The sequence below is a fragment of the Oncorhynchus clarkii genome, chromosome 15, assembly GCF_045791955.1.
Source record: "Oncorhynchus clarkii lewisi isolate Uvic-CL-2024 chromosome 15, UVic_Ocla_1.0, whole genome shotgun sequence".
Classification (NCBI taxonomy): Eukaryota; Metazoa; Chordata; class Actinopteri; order Salmoniformes; family Salmonidae; genus Oncorhynchus; species Oncorhynchus clarkii.
In genome coordinates this window covers 23708430-23723825 of record NC_092161.1, presented here as the reverse complement: position 1 = coordinate 23723825, position 15396 = coordinate 23708430, and the positions used below count along the sequence as shown (strand labels likewise).

The following is a 15396-nucleotide window of genomic DNA, read 5'->3' as shown; positions in this document are numbered from 1 at the left end:
GTTCAGCATCCATCAGATTTACAGCCACCTGATGAAGTGTCACTCTACCCATACCAACTGTGTCACTCTCAAAAATTGGGCCTATGCAGAGGCCATTTAGAGGGGGCGATGTTGCCGAGGTTAATTCAATAAAGCTGACAGTTGAGATCTGTCAGCAGCTTTATCTCAAGCCCCCTACCTACAGTTTGGCCACTCAACTGAGAAAAGAGATGTTAGATTCCTAACATTCTACCTTTTTTAACCCGTAAGTTACCTTACATACTTGCATAGAGCTGACTTTCCCCCCTCAAGGGGTTGTTCAGAATTTCTGAGAGGCTACTGTGTGGAATCTTTTCATATAAAAAAGGAGACGAACCATTCAGCTCTTGGCATGCAAACCGCTCTGGCACACTGCCTGCAGCATAGCCCTGTTATATTAAATGAATCTTCTGCTTGGACTCCTGCCACTGCAAAAATGTGTATGGAAAAAAGATGTCCATTAATTTCAATGAGTATGGGTCAGGAACCTGGGTGTGATAAATTATAAATAAGGAAACTTCAGCCAAAAGCTAAAATGGACCAAAGCAGAGGTGCCACGTTCAGACTAGTTTCACAGTTTTTGTAAAAAAAAAAAGGAAACTTACTGCCTCTTGACGAAGTCCAGTGGTTTTGAGCCATTTGTCTTTGTGCATAAACGGCCAAGCCATCTGTTCTGAATCCAAACGTTTCTTTACATTGACCCAGCAGTCACCCCTGGTGTCTGCACACATGAAAACCATCTCTTTCAGGGTGTTGTCTGTGTTTGGACACAGGCTTTGGAAATGTGCTGACATGACTGCAGAAAGGCTGTGGTCTGTTTTAAAGGTACCAGAGTCTCAGTCCCAACCAGTCTCTCCAGCAAGCATGTACACAAGCCCTGTGCTGGCTGAACTTGGAATATTTAGTATATTGTGCACTGCTAGCATTGATGGTAGACTCTGTTTTCTCCTCAATCCCATGCAGATAGTTGCCCAGCTATAATATAAATCAAAATAGGCTACTTGTCTCCTCTGGAATGACCCATGGAACATTCCAGGCAGGCCTAGACCTCCTGTCCAGCACCCTCCCTAAGCATAGCAAAGATTCATGGCCGACTTGATGAACTTCACACAGCGTTGATGCCAATGCCTCCGATCCAAAGTATCATTACTCACAGTGGGTGAGTGGCCAGACGGGACAGGACGAGGCTGCTGTGAGGGTTTTCATTAGGCTAGGGCTGGTTCGCACCCCTGCCACCACGCTACACCACAAACACCTCATCTATGGCACTGTTTTTTTCATTTTTTATTTTTACATAAGACAATTCGCTTAACACGCCTCTGGCCCGTACAGAGCTCCAGGGCTTTCAAATTTTTAGGAAACCAATCTTACGACAGCAGGGGCTGGATTAGAGTATCGGTGGTGGCAGAGGTATGAAGGAATGCCTCGGCCATGCAGTCAAGTGTGGCGAAAGCCTATTAGACCTGCTCTTTAGCTAGTTTCAAAGGCCCGGAAGGTTCCTTATAGCACAAACTATTTCCTCCGAACTTGATTGATTAGACGCAGCCCGTTAAGATGTTATGAATGCAAGAGATTACGTCTCCTCCCTGCATTCCTGTCATTGGATGCTGTGACTATTTTATTTATTTATTTAATTTATTTTATTTCACCTTTATTTAACCAGGTAGGCAAGTTGAGAACAAGTTCTCATTTACAATTGCGACCTGGTCAAGATAAAGCAAAGCAGTTCGACACACACAACAACACAGAGTTACACATGGAGTAAAACAAACATACAGTCAATAATACAGTATAAACAAGTCTATATACGATGTGAGCAAATGAGGTGAGATAAGGGAGGTAAAGGCAAAAAGGCCATGGTGGCAAAGTAGATACAATATAGCAAGTAAAACACTGGAATGGTAGATTTGCAATGGGAGAATGTGCAAAGTAGAAATAAAAATAATGGGGGTGCAAAGGAGCAAAATAAATAAATAAATGAAATACAGTAGGGAAAGAGGTAGTTATTTGGGCTAAATTATAGGTGGGCTATGTACAGGTGCAGTAATCTGTGAGCTGCTATGACAGCTGGTGCTTAAAGCTAGTGAGGGAGATAAGTGTTTCCAGTTTCAGAGATTTTTGTAGTTCGTTCCAGTCATTGGCAGCAGAGAACTGGAAGGAGAGGCGGCCAAAGAAATAATTGGTTTTGGGGGTGACCAGAGAGATATACCTGCTGGAGCGTGTGCTACAGGTGGGAGATGCAATGGTGACCAGCGAGCTGAGATAAGGGGGGACTTTACCTAGCAGGGTCTTGTAGATGACATGGAGCCAGTGGGTTTGGCGACGAGTATGAAGCGATGGCCAGCCAACGAGAGCGTACAGGTCGCAATGGTGGGTAGTATATGGGGCTTTGGTGACAAAACGGATTGCACTGTGATAGACTGCATCCAATTTGTTGAGTAGGGTATTGGAGGCTATTTTGTAAATGACATCGCCAAAGTCGAGGATTGGTAGGATGGTCAGTTTTACAAGGGTATGTTTGGCAGCATGAGTGAAGGATGCTTTGTTGCGAAATAGGAAGCCAATTCTAGATTTAACTTTGGATTGGAGATGTTTGATATGGGTCTGAAGGGAGAGTTTACAGTCTAACCAGACACCTAAGTATTTGTAGTTGTCCACGTCCATGTCCATGACTATAAGGAGACTCCTCCCCCTGAAGGATTTTCACAAGCTTATGTCAAGTGCCTTCCTGCAGCTACCAAGTGTGTCTTTCCTCCTGGTTCGGATGGTTGACAAGGTGTTCACAAATACAGAGTCAGTGGTTCTCCTTGCCTCTACGTGCCTCATGTTCATGTTCCCGCTGACCTTGTCACGTTGCTCTTACTTTGTCACTGCCCTGTCACACTGGCTTCAGACAATAACAAACATCCTCAAACTCCTCAAATATTTAGCCTGACCCAACGCATTAAGGCAAGTCTGTGGACTTGATGAGTTCAGCACAAGCCAAAGAGCATGGTTTTTTATTTTTTCATCCTCCAGTCTCTACGTTTTTCTTCATTGTGTGAGTGTTTCTGCAAGGGAAAGGCAGCTGTATGTAGTAAATCTGTGCGTGGCTGGACAGAGTGGGATTGAGAATGTAAGGACAAGAGGGAATAAAGCTGGAGAGCCTAGAGCCCCAGCACAATCTTCCAGGCCCATGACTCTCACATGAGCTCAGATCAGCACCCCCCTCCCGAGGCCCAGGCTCTCTCTCTCTCGATGTTGTGTTAGAATATTCACGAATCAAAACAGGACTAAAAACACTGACCATATTACATCAGGAAGTGCATCGTTTTGACCAGCTACGGCATGGTTGCCTGTCACAATTCCTATGCCAATCTAGTCTATGGCGCTCAGCACATATTTACTGCCTGTTTCTCTGGAGGGCAAAACCAACTCCAGACGCAATTTCTTCCAGTCTGCTTCCACTCCTGCCCCGACAACATGACAATGACACTCAGCATGGTGGCGTTAGGCAGGCATGACTAAACTGGACTTCTCATTAGTCTCTTGCTTGTGTTTTCTCTTGGGTCTGATCTAGAGGTCGACCGACTATGATTTTTCAACGGCAATACCGATACCGATTTTATTACAGGACCAAAAAAAGCAGATACCGATTAATCGGGCTATTTATTTATTTGATATATATATTTGTGTGTGTGTGTATGTAATAATGACAATTACAACAATACTGAATGAACACTTTAATTTTAACTTAATATAATACATTAAAATCAATTTAGTTTCAAATAATGAAACATGTTCAATTTGGTTTAAATAATGCAAAAACACTGTTGTAGAAGTGCAATATGTGCCATGTAAGAAAGCTAACGTTTAAGTTCCTTGCTCAGAACATATGAAAGCTGATGGTTCCTTTTAACATGAGTCTTCAATATTCCCAGATAAAAAGTTTTAGGTTGTAGTTATTATAGGAATTATAGGACTATTTCTCTCTATACCATTTGTATTTCATATCCCTTTGACTATTGGAGGTTCTTATAGGCACTGTAGTATTGCCAGCCTAATCTCTGGAGTTGATAGGCTTGAAGTCATTAACAGCGCTTTGCATCCCAGCATTGCTAAGAGCTGCTGTTTGAATGAGTGCTTACGAGCCTGCTGCTGCCTACCACCGCTCAGTCAGACTGCTCTATCAAATATCAAATCATTGACTTAATTATAATATAATAAACACACAAATACGAGCCTTTGATCATTAATATGGTCAAATCTGGAAACTATTATTTCGAAAACAAAATGTTTATTCTTTCAGTGAAATACGTAACCGTAACGTATTTTATCGAACGGCTGGCATCCATAAGTCTAAATATTTATGTTACATTGCACAACCTTCAATGTTATGTCATAATTATATACAATTCTGGCAAATTAATTACGGTCTTTGTTAGGAAGAAATGGTCTTTACACAGTTCGCAACGAGCCAGGCGGCCCAAACTGCTGCATATACCCTGACTCTGCTTGCACAGAACGCAAGAGAAGTGACACAATTTCCCAAGCTAATATTGCCTGCTAACATTCATTTATTTTAACTAAATATGCAGGTTGAAAAATATATACTTGTGTATTGATTTTAAGAAAGGCATTGATGTTTATGGTTAGGTACATTGGTGCGACGACAGTGCTTTTTTCACGAATGCGCTTGTTAAATCATCACCTGTTTGGCGAAGTAGGCTGTGATTCGATGATAAATTAACAGGCACCGCATTGATTATTTGCAACGCAGGACAAGCTAGTTAAACTAGTAAAATCATCAACCATGCGTAGTTAACTAGGGATTATGTTAAGATTGATTGTTTTTTATAAGATAAGTTTAATGCTAGCTAGCTCCTTGCTGCACTTGCGTAACAGGTGGTCAGCCAGCCACGCAGTGCAATGTAATCGGCGTCCAAAAATGGTGATCACCGATTGTTATGAAAACTTTAAATCGGCCCTAATTAATCGGCCATGCCGATTAATCGTCGACTTCTAGTCAGATCTGTCCCTCTTTGCTACCCAGTCTCTCGCATCCCTCTTTGCTGCCCAGTCTCTCGCATGTCATGGCTGTGTTGCACATGATGCAGGCTAGTTGACACTACTTTCATGAGAACTGGGAGGATGTGCCCACCCCCTTAAGGACAACCTGAGATATTTGACAGCTGCCAGGCTCAACCTTCAAGGCCACTGTCTTCTTTAAGGTAGATGTTGAACATGGTCTTACACCATTTATCTGAGTGTGCAAGGAGGGATGAAGGTAGGCGGATACGAGGAGGACCAGGTGATATGTGGTTCAGATTTTCTAAATCTAAGGCTTGGATGAGAGGAGCTAAGGTCATGGGAATTTTGTTTAGGTGGATGTTTACTCTCCACCCTTTGGCAGCTCTGGCACTTCCAGAGAGGTCAATCGCTCTGACTTTTCTCAACTGCCACCATGTTCCGGCGTGAGTCGTAAATCCGTGTGTGTGTGTGTGCATGGTTATCACTCACAAAACTCTGTTTATCAGCCTCAAGTCACCTCGGCCGGTAAATCATTCTTCAGACCTGTTTGATAAGAGAGTTGTCTGGCTCCGGAGAGTTCAGATTTTTCCACTGCAAACCTCTGTTTCAAAGAACCTTTCCTTGTCCCGCAAATACCTCCTCCTTAGAGGTTAAGTCAATACCATTGTACTATAAAGTGTAAATAAAAGTTGTGTTGCCTTCGCATGGAAACAAAGTAGGCAAACGGTATCCCTGTAGCCTCCACTGTTTCTACTTGGCATTTAAATGTCTCTGCTACACATTTTAGAACCTGAGGTTGTGTTGTCATATCCTCTTACAATGAGGTCAGACAATAATGGGACCATTGGTTCAGTGTATTAGAGCATTTGGCTGCATTCTCGGGTAGCCGAGAGGGGAGTTGATGTTGGCGTGTCATCTTTATACACTGCTTTCTCTCTGCAAGGCCCCCCGGGCAACACACGCTGTGTCCCTAATGGCACCCTGTTTACTTTTGACCAGATCTACTTATGGACCCTAATTAAAAGTAGTGCACTTCACAAGGGAATAGGTTGCCATTTGAAACACAGCCGCTCGCTGTGTGTTTTTCACACCAGACCAGTCCAGGCCCCCCTACCCCTTCATAGTCCACATTCAAAGTGGGTCAGCGCCACAAAGCAGACGGCTGTAGCGGTGAGAAAAAGGGCCAACTTGGTTTCTGGGGACGGGAGATGACTTCATCCTGCAGAAATGCCAAGGAGACAAAGGGATGTTCAGGTCCAACGTTAAGTGTGCTGGTCTCAGGATCACTACAACACCTCTCTCTCATCAACATAACACACACACACACACACACACACACACACACACACACACAGATGAAAGGGTTCTACAAAAAAAAAACATTTCTGCCTGTGTGTACACATTTGTATGTGAATCCACTGCTTGTTCATCGGGTCATTTTGATTTGTAACATCATGCAGATCTAATGAGAGACACTGCGATGACTTCCTTTAGTTTCTCCAGACTGAGAACTCTTAACATTCATTTGTGGCTTTGTGTCATTCTTGTGAATTGTTAGAAAGTCCGTATTGCCCTATTGGGTCAGTGAAACTAGGTCATATAGTCAACTTGTCATGCCAAGTGATGAACGGCCTTCAGTTACCATAGTTACAGAGCTAGTTAAAAGGCCTTAGAATATCTTGAATGGTGCATATATAAACCTTCTCTATTGTAGATGACATTAGACTAGAAAGTGTCTGGAAAAGCCTACCTTATTCTCTGTACTGAAACAACTTTTCAGTGAAATATAAATCTTCACCCAGCACCCTCTTCTCTCTGCCTGTGCTTCTCCTCAGGGGGAAGTTTGCGGTGGTCAGGAAGTGTGTGGAGAAGTGCACGGGCCGGGAGTACGCCGCCAAGTTCATGAGGAAGAGGAGGAAGGGCCAGGACTGCAGGCTGGAGATCATCCACGAGGTGGCCGTTCTGGAGCTCGCCACGGCCAGCCAGCGGGTGGTCAACCTGCACCAGGTCTACGAGATGGCCGCCGAGATGGTGCTCGTCCTCCAGTTGTGAGTGTCGCACTTTGGTCAAATCGAAGTTGTAGGAACAATGCCACGTACTCAACGGTATGATGCGTAGACTTGAAAAGGTCAGCCGTGGAAGAAGAGAGAGAAGGTCTACCCTCCATTTTAGTCCACTTCTGACATGGACGACAATCTCTTTTTATGCACATGTTTTTTACACACAGTTAGTATCTCAATAGTCTGATATGGCTTCATATCCTTCTTTTACACTGATCTGAAAAAGCAGGATAGGTAATGTGCTAGTGATCTAATGCAAAGTGTTTATTTAGGCCATGGAAAAGGTAGCTCGACACTACGTATCACCTTTGACCCACAGGAAGTACGGAAAAGGCTCCCGGGCACTGCAGACTGATCTCTTAGCTGCATGCCACCTTAACTGACTGGTGAATAATAAACAGTCTGTGACCCAGATGGTTTATTGAAAGGCAGCAGGTCCATGGCAAGGCAAGCTGTTAAATATTGAGACTGAGGTGAAACCCTAGAATGAGAGGAGATAAGTACAGGGATGAAACAAAAAAAAGTAATGAACAATTGCATGAGGTAGCGACAGAACTAGAATAAAGCCGAGAGAGAGAGGCCTCACTGGATAGAGATAGGGAGGGAGAGAGAGAGAGAGAGAGGCCTCACTGGATAGAGATAGGGAGGGAGAGAGAGAGGCCTCACTGGATAGAGATAGGGAGGGAGGGAGAGAGGCCTCACTGGATAGAGAGGGGGAGGGAGAGAGAGCGGCCTCACTGGATAGAGATGGGGAGGGGGAGAGAGAGAGGCCTCACTGGATAGAGAGGGGGAGAGAGAGAGGCCTCACTGGATGGAGATGGGGAGGGGGAGAGAGAGGCCTCACTGGATGGGGAGGGGGAGGGGGAGAGAGAGGCCTCACTGGATGGGGAGGGGGAGGGAGAGAGAGGCCTCACTGGATGGGGAGGGAGAGAGAGAGGCCTCACTGGATGGGGAGGGGGAGGGAGAGAGAGGCCTCACTGGATAGAGATGGGGAGGGAGAGAGAGGCCTCACTGGATAGAGGTAGGGAGGGAGAGAGAGAGGCCTCACTGGATAGAGGTAGGGAGGGAGAGAGAGAGGCCTCACTGGATAGAGGTAGGGAGGGAGAGAGAGAGGCCTCACTGGATAGAGATGGGGAGGGGGAGAGAGAGGCCTCACTGGAGAGGGGAGGGGGAGAGAGAGGCCTCACTGGATGGGGAGGGGGAGGGAGAGAGAGAGGCCTCACTGGATAGAGATGAGGAGGGGGAGAGAGAGGCCTCACTGGATAGAGATGGGGAGAGAGAGGCCTCACTCGATAGAGATGAGGAGGGGGAGAGAGAGGCCTCACTGGATAGAGATGGGGAGGGGGAGAGAGAGGCCTCACTGGATAGAGATGAGGAGGGGGAGAGAGAGGCCTCACTGGATAGAGATGGGGAGGGGGAGAGAGAGGCCTCACTGCATAGAGATAGAGATGGGGAGGGGGAGAGAGAGGCCTCACTGCATAGAGATGGGGAGGGGGAGAGAGAGGCCTCACTGGATAGAGATGGGGAGGGGGAGAGAGAGGCCTCACTGGATAGAGATGGGGAGGGAGAGCGAGGCCTCACTGCTTAGAGATGGGGAGGAAGAGAGAGAGGCCTCACTGCATAGAGATGGGGAGGGAGAGAGAGAGAGGCCTCACTGGATGGAGGGGGAGAGAGAGAGGCCTCACTGGATAGAGATGGGGAGGGAGGGAGAGAGGCCTCACTGCATAGAGATAGAGATGAGGGGGAGGGAGAGAGAGGCCTCACTGGATGGGGAGGGAGAGAGAGAGGCCTCACTGGATAGAGATGGGGAGGGAGAGAGGCTTCACAGGATAGAGGTAGGGAGGGAGAGAGAGGCCTCACTGGATAGAGGTAGGGAGGGAGAGAGAGAGGCCTCACTGGATAGAGGTAGGGAGGGAGAGAGAGAGGCCTCACTGGATAGAGATGGGGAGGGGGAGAGAGAGGCCTCACTGGATAGAGATGGGGAGAGAGAGGCCTCACTGGATAGAAATGAGGAGGGGGAGAGAGAGGCCTCACTGGATAGAGATGGGGAGGGGGAGAGAGAGGCCTCACTGGATAGAGATGGGGAGGGGGAGAGAGGCCTCACTGGATAGAGATAGGGAGGGAGAGAGAGAGGCCTCACTGGATAGAGATAGGGAGGGAGAGAGAGAGGCCTCAATGGATAGAGAGGGGGAGGGAGAGAGAGAGGCCTCACTGGATAGAGATGGGGAGGGAGAGAGAGAGGCCTCAATGGATAGAGAGGGGGAGGGAGAGAGAGAGGCCTCACTGGATAGAGATGGGGAGGGGGAGAGAGAGAGGCCTCACTGGATAGAGAGGGGGAGAGAGAGAGGCCTCACTGGATGGGGAGGGGGAGAGAGAGGCCTCACTGGATGGGGAGGGGGAGAGAGAGGCCTCACTGGATGGGGAGGGGGAGGGAGAGAGAGGCCTCACTGGATGGGGAGGGGGAGGGAGAGAGAGAGGCCTCACTGGATAGAGATGGGGAGGGAGAGAGAGGCCTCACTGGATAGAGATGGGGAGGGAGAGAGAGGCCTCACTGGATAGAGGTAGGGAGGGAGAGAGAGAGGCCTCACTGGATAGAGGTAGGGAGGGAGAGAGAGAGGCCTCACTGGATAGAGATGGGGAGGGGGAGAGAGAGGCCTCACTGCATAGAGATAGAGATGGGGAGGGGGAGAGAGAGGCCTCACTGCATAGAGATGGGGAGGGGGAGAGAGAGGCCTCACTGGATAGAGATGGGGAGGGGGAGAGAGAGGCCTCACTGGATAGAGATGGGGAGGGGGAGAGAGAGGCCTCACTGGATTGAGATGGGGAGGGGGAGAGAGAGGCCTCACTGGATAGAGATGGGGAGGGGGAGAGAGAGGCCTCACTGGAGGGGGAGGGGGAGAGAGAGGCCTCACTGGAGGGGGAGGGGGAGAGAGAGGCCTCACTGGATGGGGAGGGGGAGGGAGGGAGAGAGAGAGTCCTCACTGGATAGAGATGGGGAGGGGGAGAGAGAGGCCTCACTGGATAGAGATGGGGAGAGAGAGGCCTCACTCGATAGAGATGAGGAGGGGGAGAGAGAGGCCTCACTGGATAGAGATGGGGAGAGAGAGGCCTCACTCGATAGAGATGAGGAGGGGGAGAGAGAGGCCTCACTGGATAGAGATGGGGAGGGGGAGAGAGAGGCCTCACTGGATAGAGATGAGGAGGGGGAGAGAGAGGCCTCACTGGATAGAGATGGGGAGGGGGAGAGAGAGGCCTCACTGCATAGAGATAGAGATGGGGAGGGGGAGAGAGAGGCCTCACTGCATAGAGATGGGGAGGGGGAGAGAGAGGCCTCACTGGATAGAGATGGGGAGGGGGAGAGAGAGGCCTCACTGGATAGAGATGGGGAGGGGGAGAGAGAGGCCTCACTGGATTGAGATGGGGAGGGGGAGAGAGGCCTCACTGGATAGAGATGGGGAGGGGGAGAGAGAGGCCTCACTGGATTGAGATGGGGAGGGAGAGAGAGAGGCCTCACTGCATAGAGGTAGGGAGGGAGAGAGAGGCCTCACTGGATAGAGGTAGGGAGGGAGAGAGAGAGGCCTCACTGGATAGAGATGGGGAGGGAGGGAGAGAGGCCTCACTGGATGGAGGGGGGGGGCTCACTGGGTAGAGGGAGGGAGGGAGAGGGGCCTCACTGGATAGAGATGGGGAGGGAGGGAGAGAGGCCTCACTGCATAGAGATAGAGATGAGGGGGAGGGAGAGAGAGGCCTCACTGGATAGAGATGGGGAGGGAGAGAGAGAGGCCTCACTGGATAGAGATGGGGAGGGGGAGAGAGAGGCCTCACTGGATTGAGATGGGGAGGGGGAGAGAGAGGCCTCACTGCATAGAGGTAGGGAGGGAGAGAGAGGCCTCACTGGATAGAGGTAGGGAGGGAGAGAGGCCTCACTGGATAGAGATGGGGAGGGAGGGAGAGAGGCCTCACTGCATAGAGATAGAGATGAGGGGGAGGGAGAGAGAGGCCTCACTGGATAGAGATGGGGAGGGGGCGAGAGAGGCCTCACTGGATTGAGATGGGGAGGGGGAGAGAGAGGCCTCACTGCATAGAGGTAGGGAGGGAGAGAGAGGCCTCACTGGATAGAGGTAGGGAGGGAGAGGCCTCACTGGATAGAGATGAGGAGGGGGAGAGAGAGGCCTCACTGCATAGAGGTAGGGAGGGAGAGAGAGGCCTCACTGGATAGAGGTAGGGAGGGAGAGGCCTCACTGGATAGAGATGAGGAGGGGGAGAGAGAGGCCTCACTGCATAGAGGTAGGGAGGGAGGGAGAGGCCTCACTGGATAGAGATGAGGAGGGGGAGAGAGAGGCCTCACTGGATAGAGATGGGGAGGGGGAGAGAGAGGCCTCACTGGATTGAGATGGGGAGGGGGAGAGAGAGGCCTCACTGCATAGAGATAGAGATGGGGAGGGGGAGAGAGAGGCCTCACTGCATAGAGATAGAGATGGGGAGGGGGAGAGAGAGGCCTCACTGGATAGAGATGGGGAGGGGGAGAGAGAGGCCTCACTGGATAGAGATGGGGAGGGGGAGAGAGAGGCCTCACTGGATAGAGATGGGGAGGGAGAGCGAGGCCTCACTGCTTAGAGATGTGGAGGAAGAGAGAGAGGCCTCACTGCATAGAGATGGGGAGGGAGAGAGAGAGAGGCCTCACTGGATGGAGGGGGGGGGGGCTCACTGGGTAGAGGGAGGGAGGGAGAGGGGCCTCACTGGATAGAGATGGGGAGGGAGGGAGAGAGGCCTCACTGGATGGATGGAGGGAGGGAGGGAGAGGGGCCTCACTAGATAGAGATGGGGAGGGAGGGAGAGAGGCCTCACTGGATGGATGGAGGAAGGGAGGGCGAGGGGCCTCACTGGATAGAGATGGGGAGGGAGGGAGAGAGGCCTCACTGGATGGATGGAGGAAGGGAGGGCGAGGGGCCTCACTGGATAGAGGGGCGAGAGAGGGGGGCCTCACTGGATAGAGGGGAGAGAGAGGGGGGCCTCACTGGATAGAGGGGTGAGAGAGGGGGGACTCACTGGATAGTGATGGGGAGGAAGAGAGCGTCCTCACTGGATAGAGATGGGGAGGGGGAGAGAGAGAGGCCTAACTGGATAGAGAGGGGGAGAGAGAGAGGCCTCACTGGATAGAGATGGGGAGGGAGAGAGAGAGAGAGGCCTCACTGGATAGAGATGGGGAGGGAGAGAGGCCTCACTGGATAGAGATGGGGAGGGAGAGAGGCCTCACTGGATAGAGATGGGGAGGGAGAGAGCGAGAGGCCTCACTGGATAGAGATGGGGAGGGAGGGAGAGAGGCCTCACTAGATAGAGATGGGGAGGGAGGGAGGGAGGCCTCACTGGATGGATGGAGGAAGGGAGGGCGAGGGGCCTCACTGGATAGAGATGGGGAGGGAGGGAGAGAGGCCTCACTGGATGGATGGAGGAAGGGAGGGCGAGGGGCCTCACTGGATAGAGGGGCGAGAGAGGGGGGCCTCACTGGATAGAGGGGAGAGAGAGGGGGGCCTCACTGGATAGAGGGGTGAGAGAGGGGGGACTCACTGGATAGTGATGGGGAGGAAGAGAGCGTCCTCACTGGATAGAGATGGGAAGGGGGAGAGAGAGAGGCCTAACTGGATAGAGAGGGGGAGAGAGAGAGGCCTCACTGGATAGAGATGGGGATGGAGAGAGAGAGAGAGGCCTCACTGGATAGAGATGGGGAGGGAGAGAGGCCTCACTGGATAGAGATGGGGAGGGAGAGAGAGAGGCCTCACTGGATAGAGATGGGGAGGGAGAGAGCGAGAGGCCTCACTGGATAGAGATGGGGAGGGAGAGAGAGAGGCCTCACTGGATAGAGATGGGGAGGCCTCACTGAATAAAGAGAGGGAGAGAGACAGAGAAGTGGATAGTGGGCCATAGAGAGTAGTAATCCAGTTCCAAAGCCCAGGGCGATACTCAGCATGCCTCAGTGAGCACTGGCTATTTCAACAACGTGCCATACCCCCTCCCCTCTCTGCTGCACTGGACGGGTCACACAGACACAGACACATTGCGTGGCGGATTGGGTTTCCCCTTTGTCACATGCAGACATTGAACTTTGGGGTTGTTGGGGTGAGAGCATTCTCATGGACTCAGGGGAAGTTAGCTGCTGTGCCATCACACTGACTGGCTGATTGGTTTCCCAGACAGGATCCATACTGGTCTCTTTTGGATTCAAACTCCCTGTAGAAGAAAAGCTATTAGCCTACTGTAGCTACCTAATACTAACTTCTGTGTCGACCTCTGATAAGTCAAAGTCCTTGATTTAGGCTAGGCCTTTTGCTTTTACAATATTGTAATAATATTGGCTGGATGAAAAATCTGAACATGTTAATGAAGAAATCGTCATTCTGATTTGATAAAACAGTGCCATCCTTTCAGCTGATCAAAAAATACATGCCAAAGGTCTTCAGCTGTCTATGTTTGAGTGGTAGAGTGAGATCAGTGCTGTTGACCAATGAGTGACCTGACCTGGTGCTCATGTGCCCTTTGTGTGTGTGAAGACTGGCGTGAAGGGAGAGGTCCCAGCAGCTAGCCCATAGAGCTGCACTCCCTCCTCCCTGCCTGCCTGCCTGCCCATGGAAACTACCCCACCACCGCTGTTTGCTCAGGACTTTGTGTGTGTGTGTGTGTGTGCACACGTGTGAGTGTCTCTCTTTCCCTTCCATATTGAGCCCATTGACATGCACTTTCCCCTAGGCTGCCATGTTTCCACATGTTGGCGCTGGCTCAGGAGACTTGGACCCTTCACTCAACATGGGGTCACCTCTCCTCCCCCAGGGCAGCTTGGCTCTCCTCTCTCTCTCTCTCGCCAATGTGTTCATTCAATTATTGTAACTGTGCTGCTGGTTGTAATGGCACACTGTGTGCACGCATGTGTATGTGTGTGCGTGCACTTGTGTTTCAGAACAGCAGAGACGGATGTTATTCTACTTAATGAAACGCTAAGCGGGCCTGGGGAACAAGTTGCAGAGCAGACTCGCTCTCGCTCGCTCTCTCTCTCTTTCTCTCCCTCTCTCTCTTTCTCTCCCTCTCTCTCTCTCTCTCGCTCTCGCTCTCTCAGGTTTAAAGAAGCTTTAAGTGAAGCCCTGTGGTGCCCTGGAGTAGCTTGGGGGATGGACGTGGTGTTAGCAATAGCATTAGCAGGGAGATAATTGATTGGCCTGCTAGATTAGCATCCTAAGCTAATGCAAAGGGCACCACACTGCTGACCTCCGCTAACAGTCACTCCAGTCCATATGGAGCCCCTCTGTGACTCGACTGCTCACCTGGACAAGGCTGTAATGCTCCCTGTGGTGGGGGCTACTCAATGGACAAATACTTGAGTAGCCTAGAAGAGAAAATTAGATTGCGCATGTTAACAGGATGAGATGCCCTACTACTCTCCTTTTGAGACTGACCGTTCAGCCTAATGTGTATTACGTTGATAAGAGGGGGATCGTTCAGCCTAATGTGTATTACGTTGAGAAGAGGGGGATCGTTCAGCCTAATGTGTATTACGTTGAGAAGAGGGGGATCGTTCAGCCTAATGTGTATTACGTTGAGAAGAGGGGGATCGTTCAGCCTAATGTGTATTACGTTCAGCCTAATGTGAGAAGAGGGGGATCGTTCAGCCTAATGTGTATTACGTTGAGAAGAGGGGGATCGTTCAGCCTAATGTGTATTACGTTGATGTGAAGAGGGGGATCGTTCGTTCAGCCTAATGTGTATTACGTTGAGAAGAGGGGGATCGTTCAGCCTAATGTGTATTATCGTTCAGCCTAATGTGTATTACGTTGAGAAGAGGGGGATTGTTCAGCCTAATGTGTATTACGTTGAGAAGAGGGGGATCGTTCAGCCTAATGTGTATTACGTTGAGAAGAGGGGGACCGTTCAGCCTAATGTGTATTACGTTGAGAAGAGGGGGATCGTTTTTCATAGCTATATCGGCGTATCGCATTTGCGGATGACATTTTTTGTGTATTAGAATGTCATCTTTTAGAATAGAATATCCCTTAATTGCCGCTGCACTTCCGTTAGTCTTAATCCCCCCCCCCCCCCCACTCCCAAGCCCATTGTTGATCTGCTGTTCAGACCTCAGTTGACAACCCGTCCCCTGCCTTTACACCCTCTCTTCTGTACGACCAGGAGGGCCCCATATCATCAATAACCCTGTCAAAAAAAGAGGGCTGAGTGAAGGATAGGAAGCGATCCCTCCCTGGCGATTGGCAGTGCCCCTGTCAGCACCATTCAATATGGATAATAGAGCTGTTTTTATTTTTTT

The 15396-nt window shown here is 50.1% G+C and overlaps 1 protein-coding gene across 2 annotated transcripts in view; it reads left to right on the top strand.

The window, feature by feature from the left end:
* LOC139366744 (serine/threonine-protein kinase 17A-like) overlaps nt 1-15396 on the top strand; it is a 44555-nt gene that overhangs the window by 16573 nt on the left and 12586 nt on the right. Inside the window, exon 2 of one of the 2 annotated variants that reach the window (XM_071104440.1) lies at nt 6864-7076. The exons of the other annotated variant lie outside the window; for it this stretch is intronic. Within the exon in view, the coding sequence (XP_070960541.1) occupies nt 6864-7076 (213 nt within the window). The remainder of the gene's footprint in view (nt 1-6863; nt 7077-15396) is intronic. 2 annotated transcript variants of the gene reach the window in all.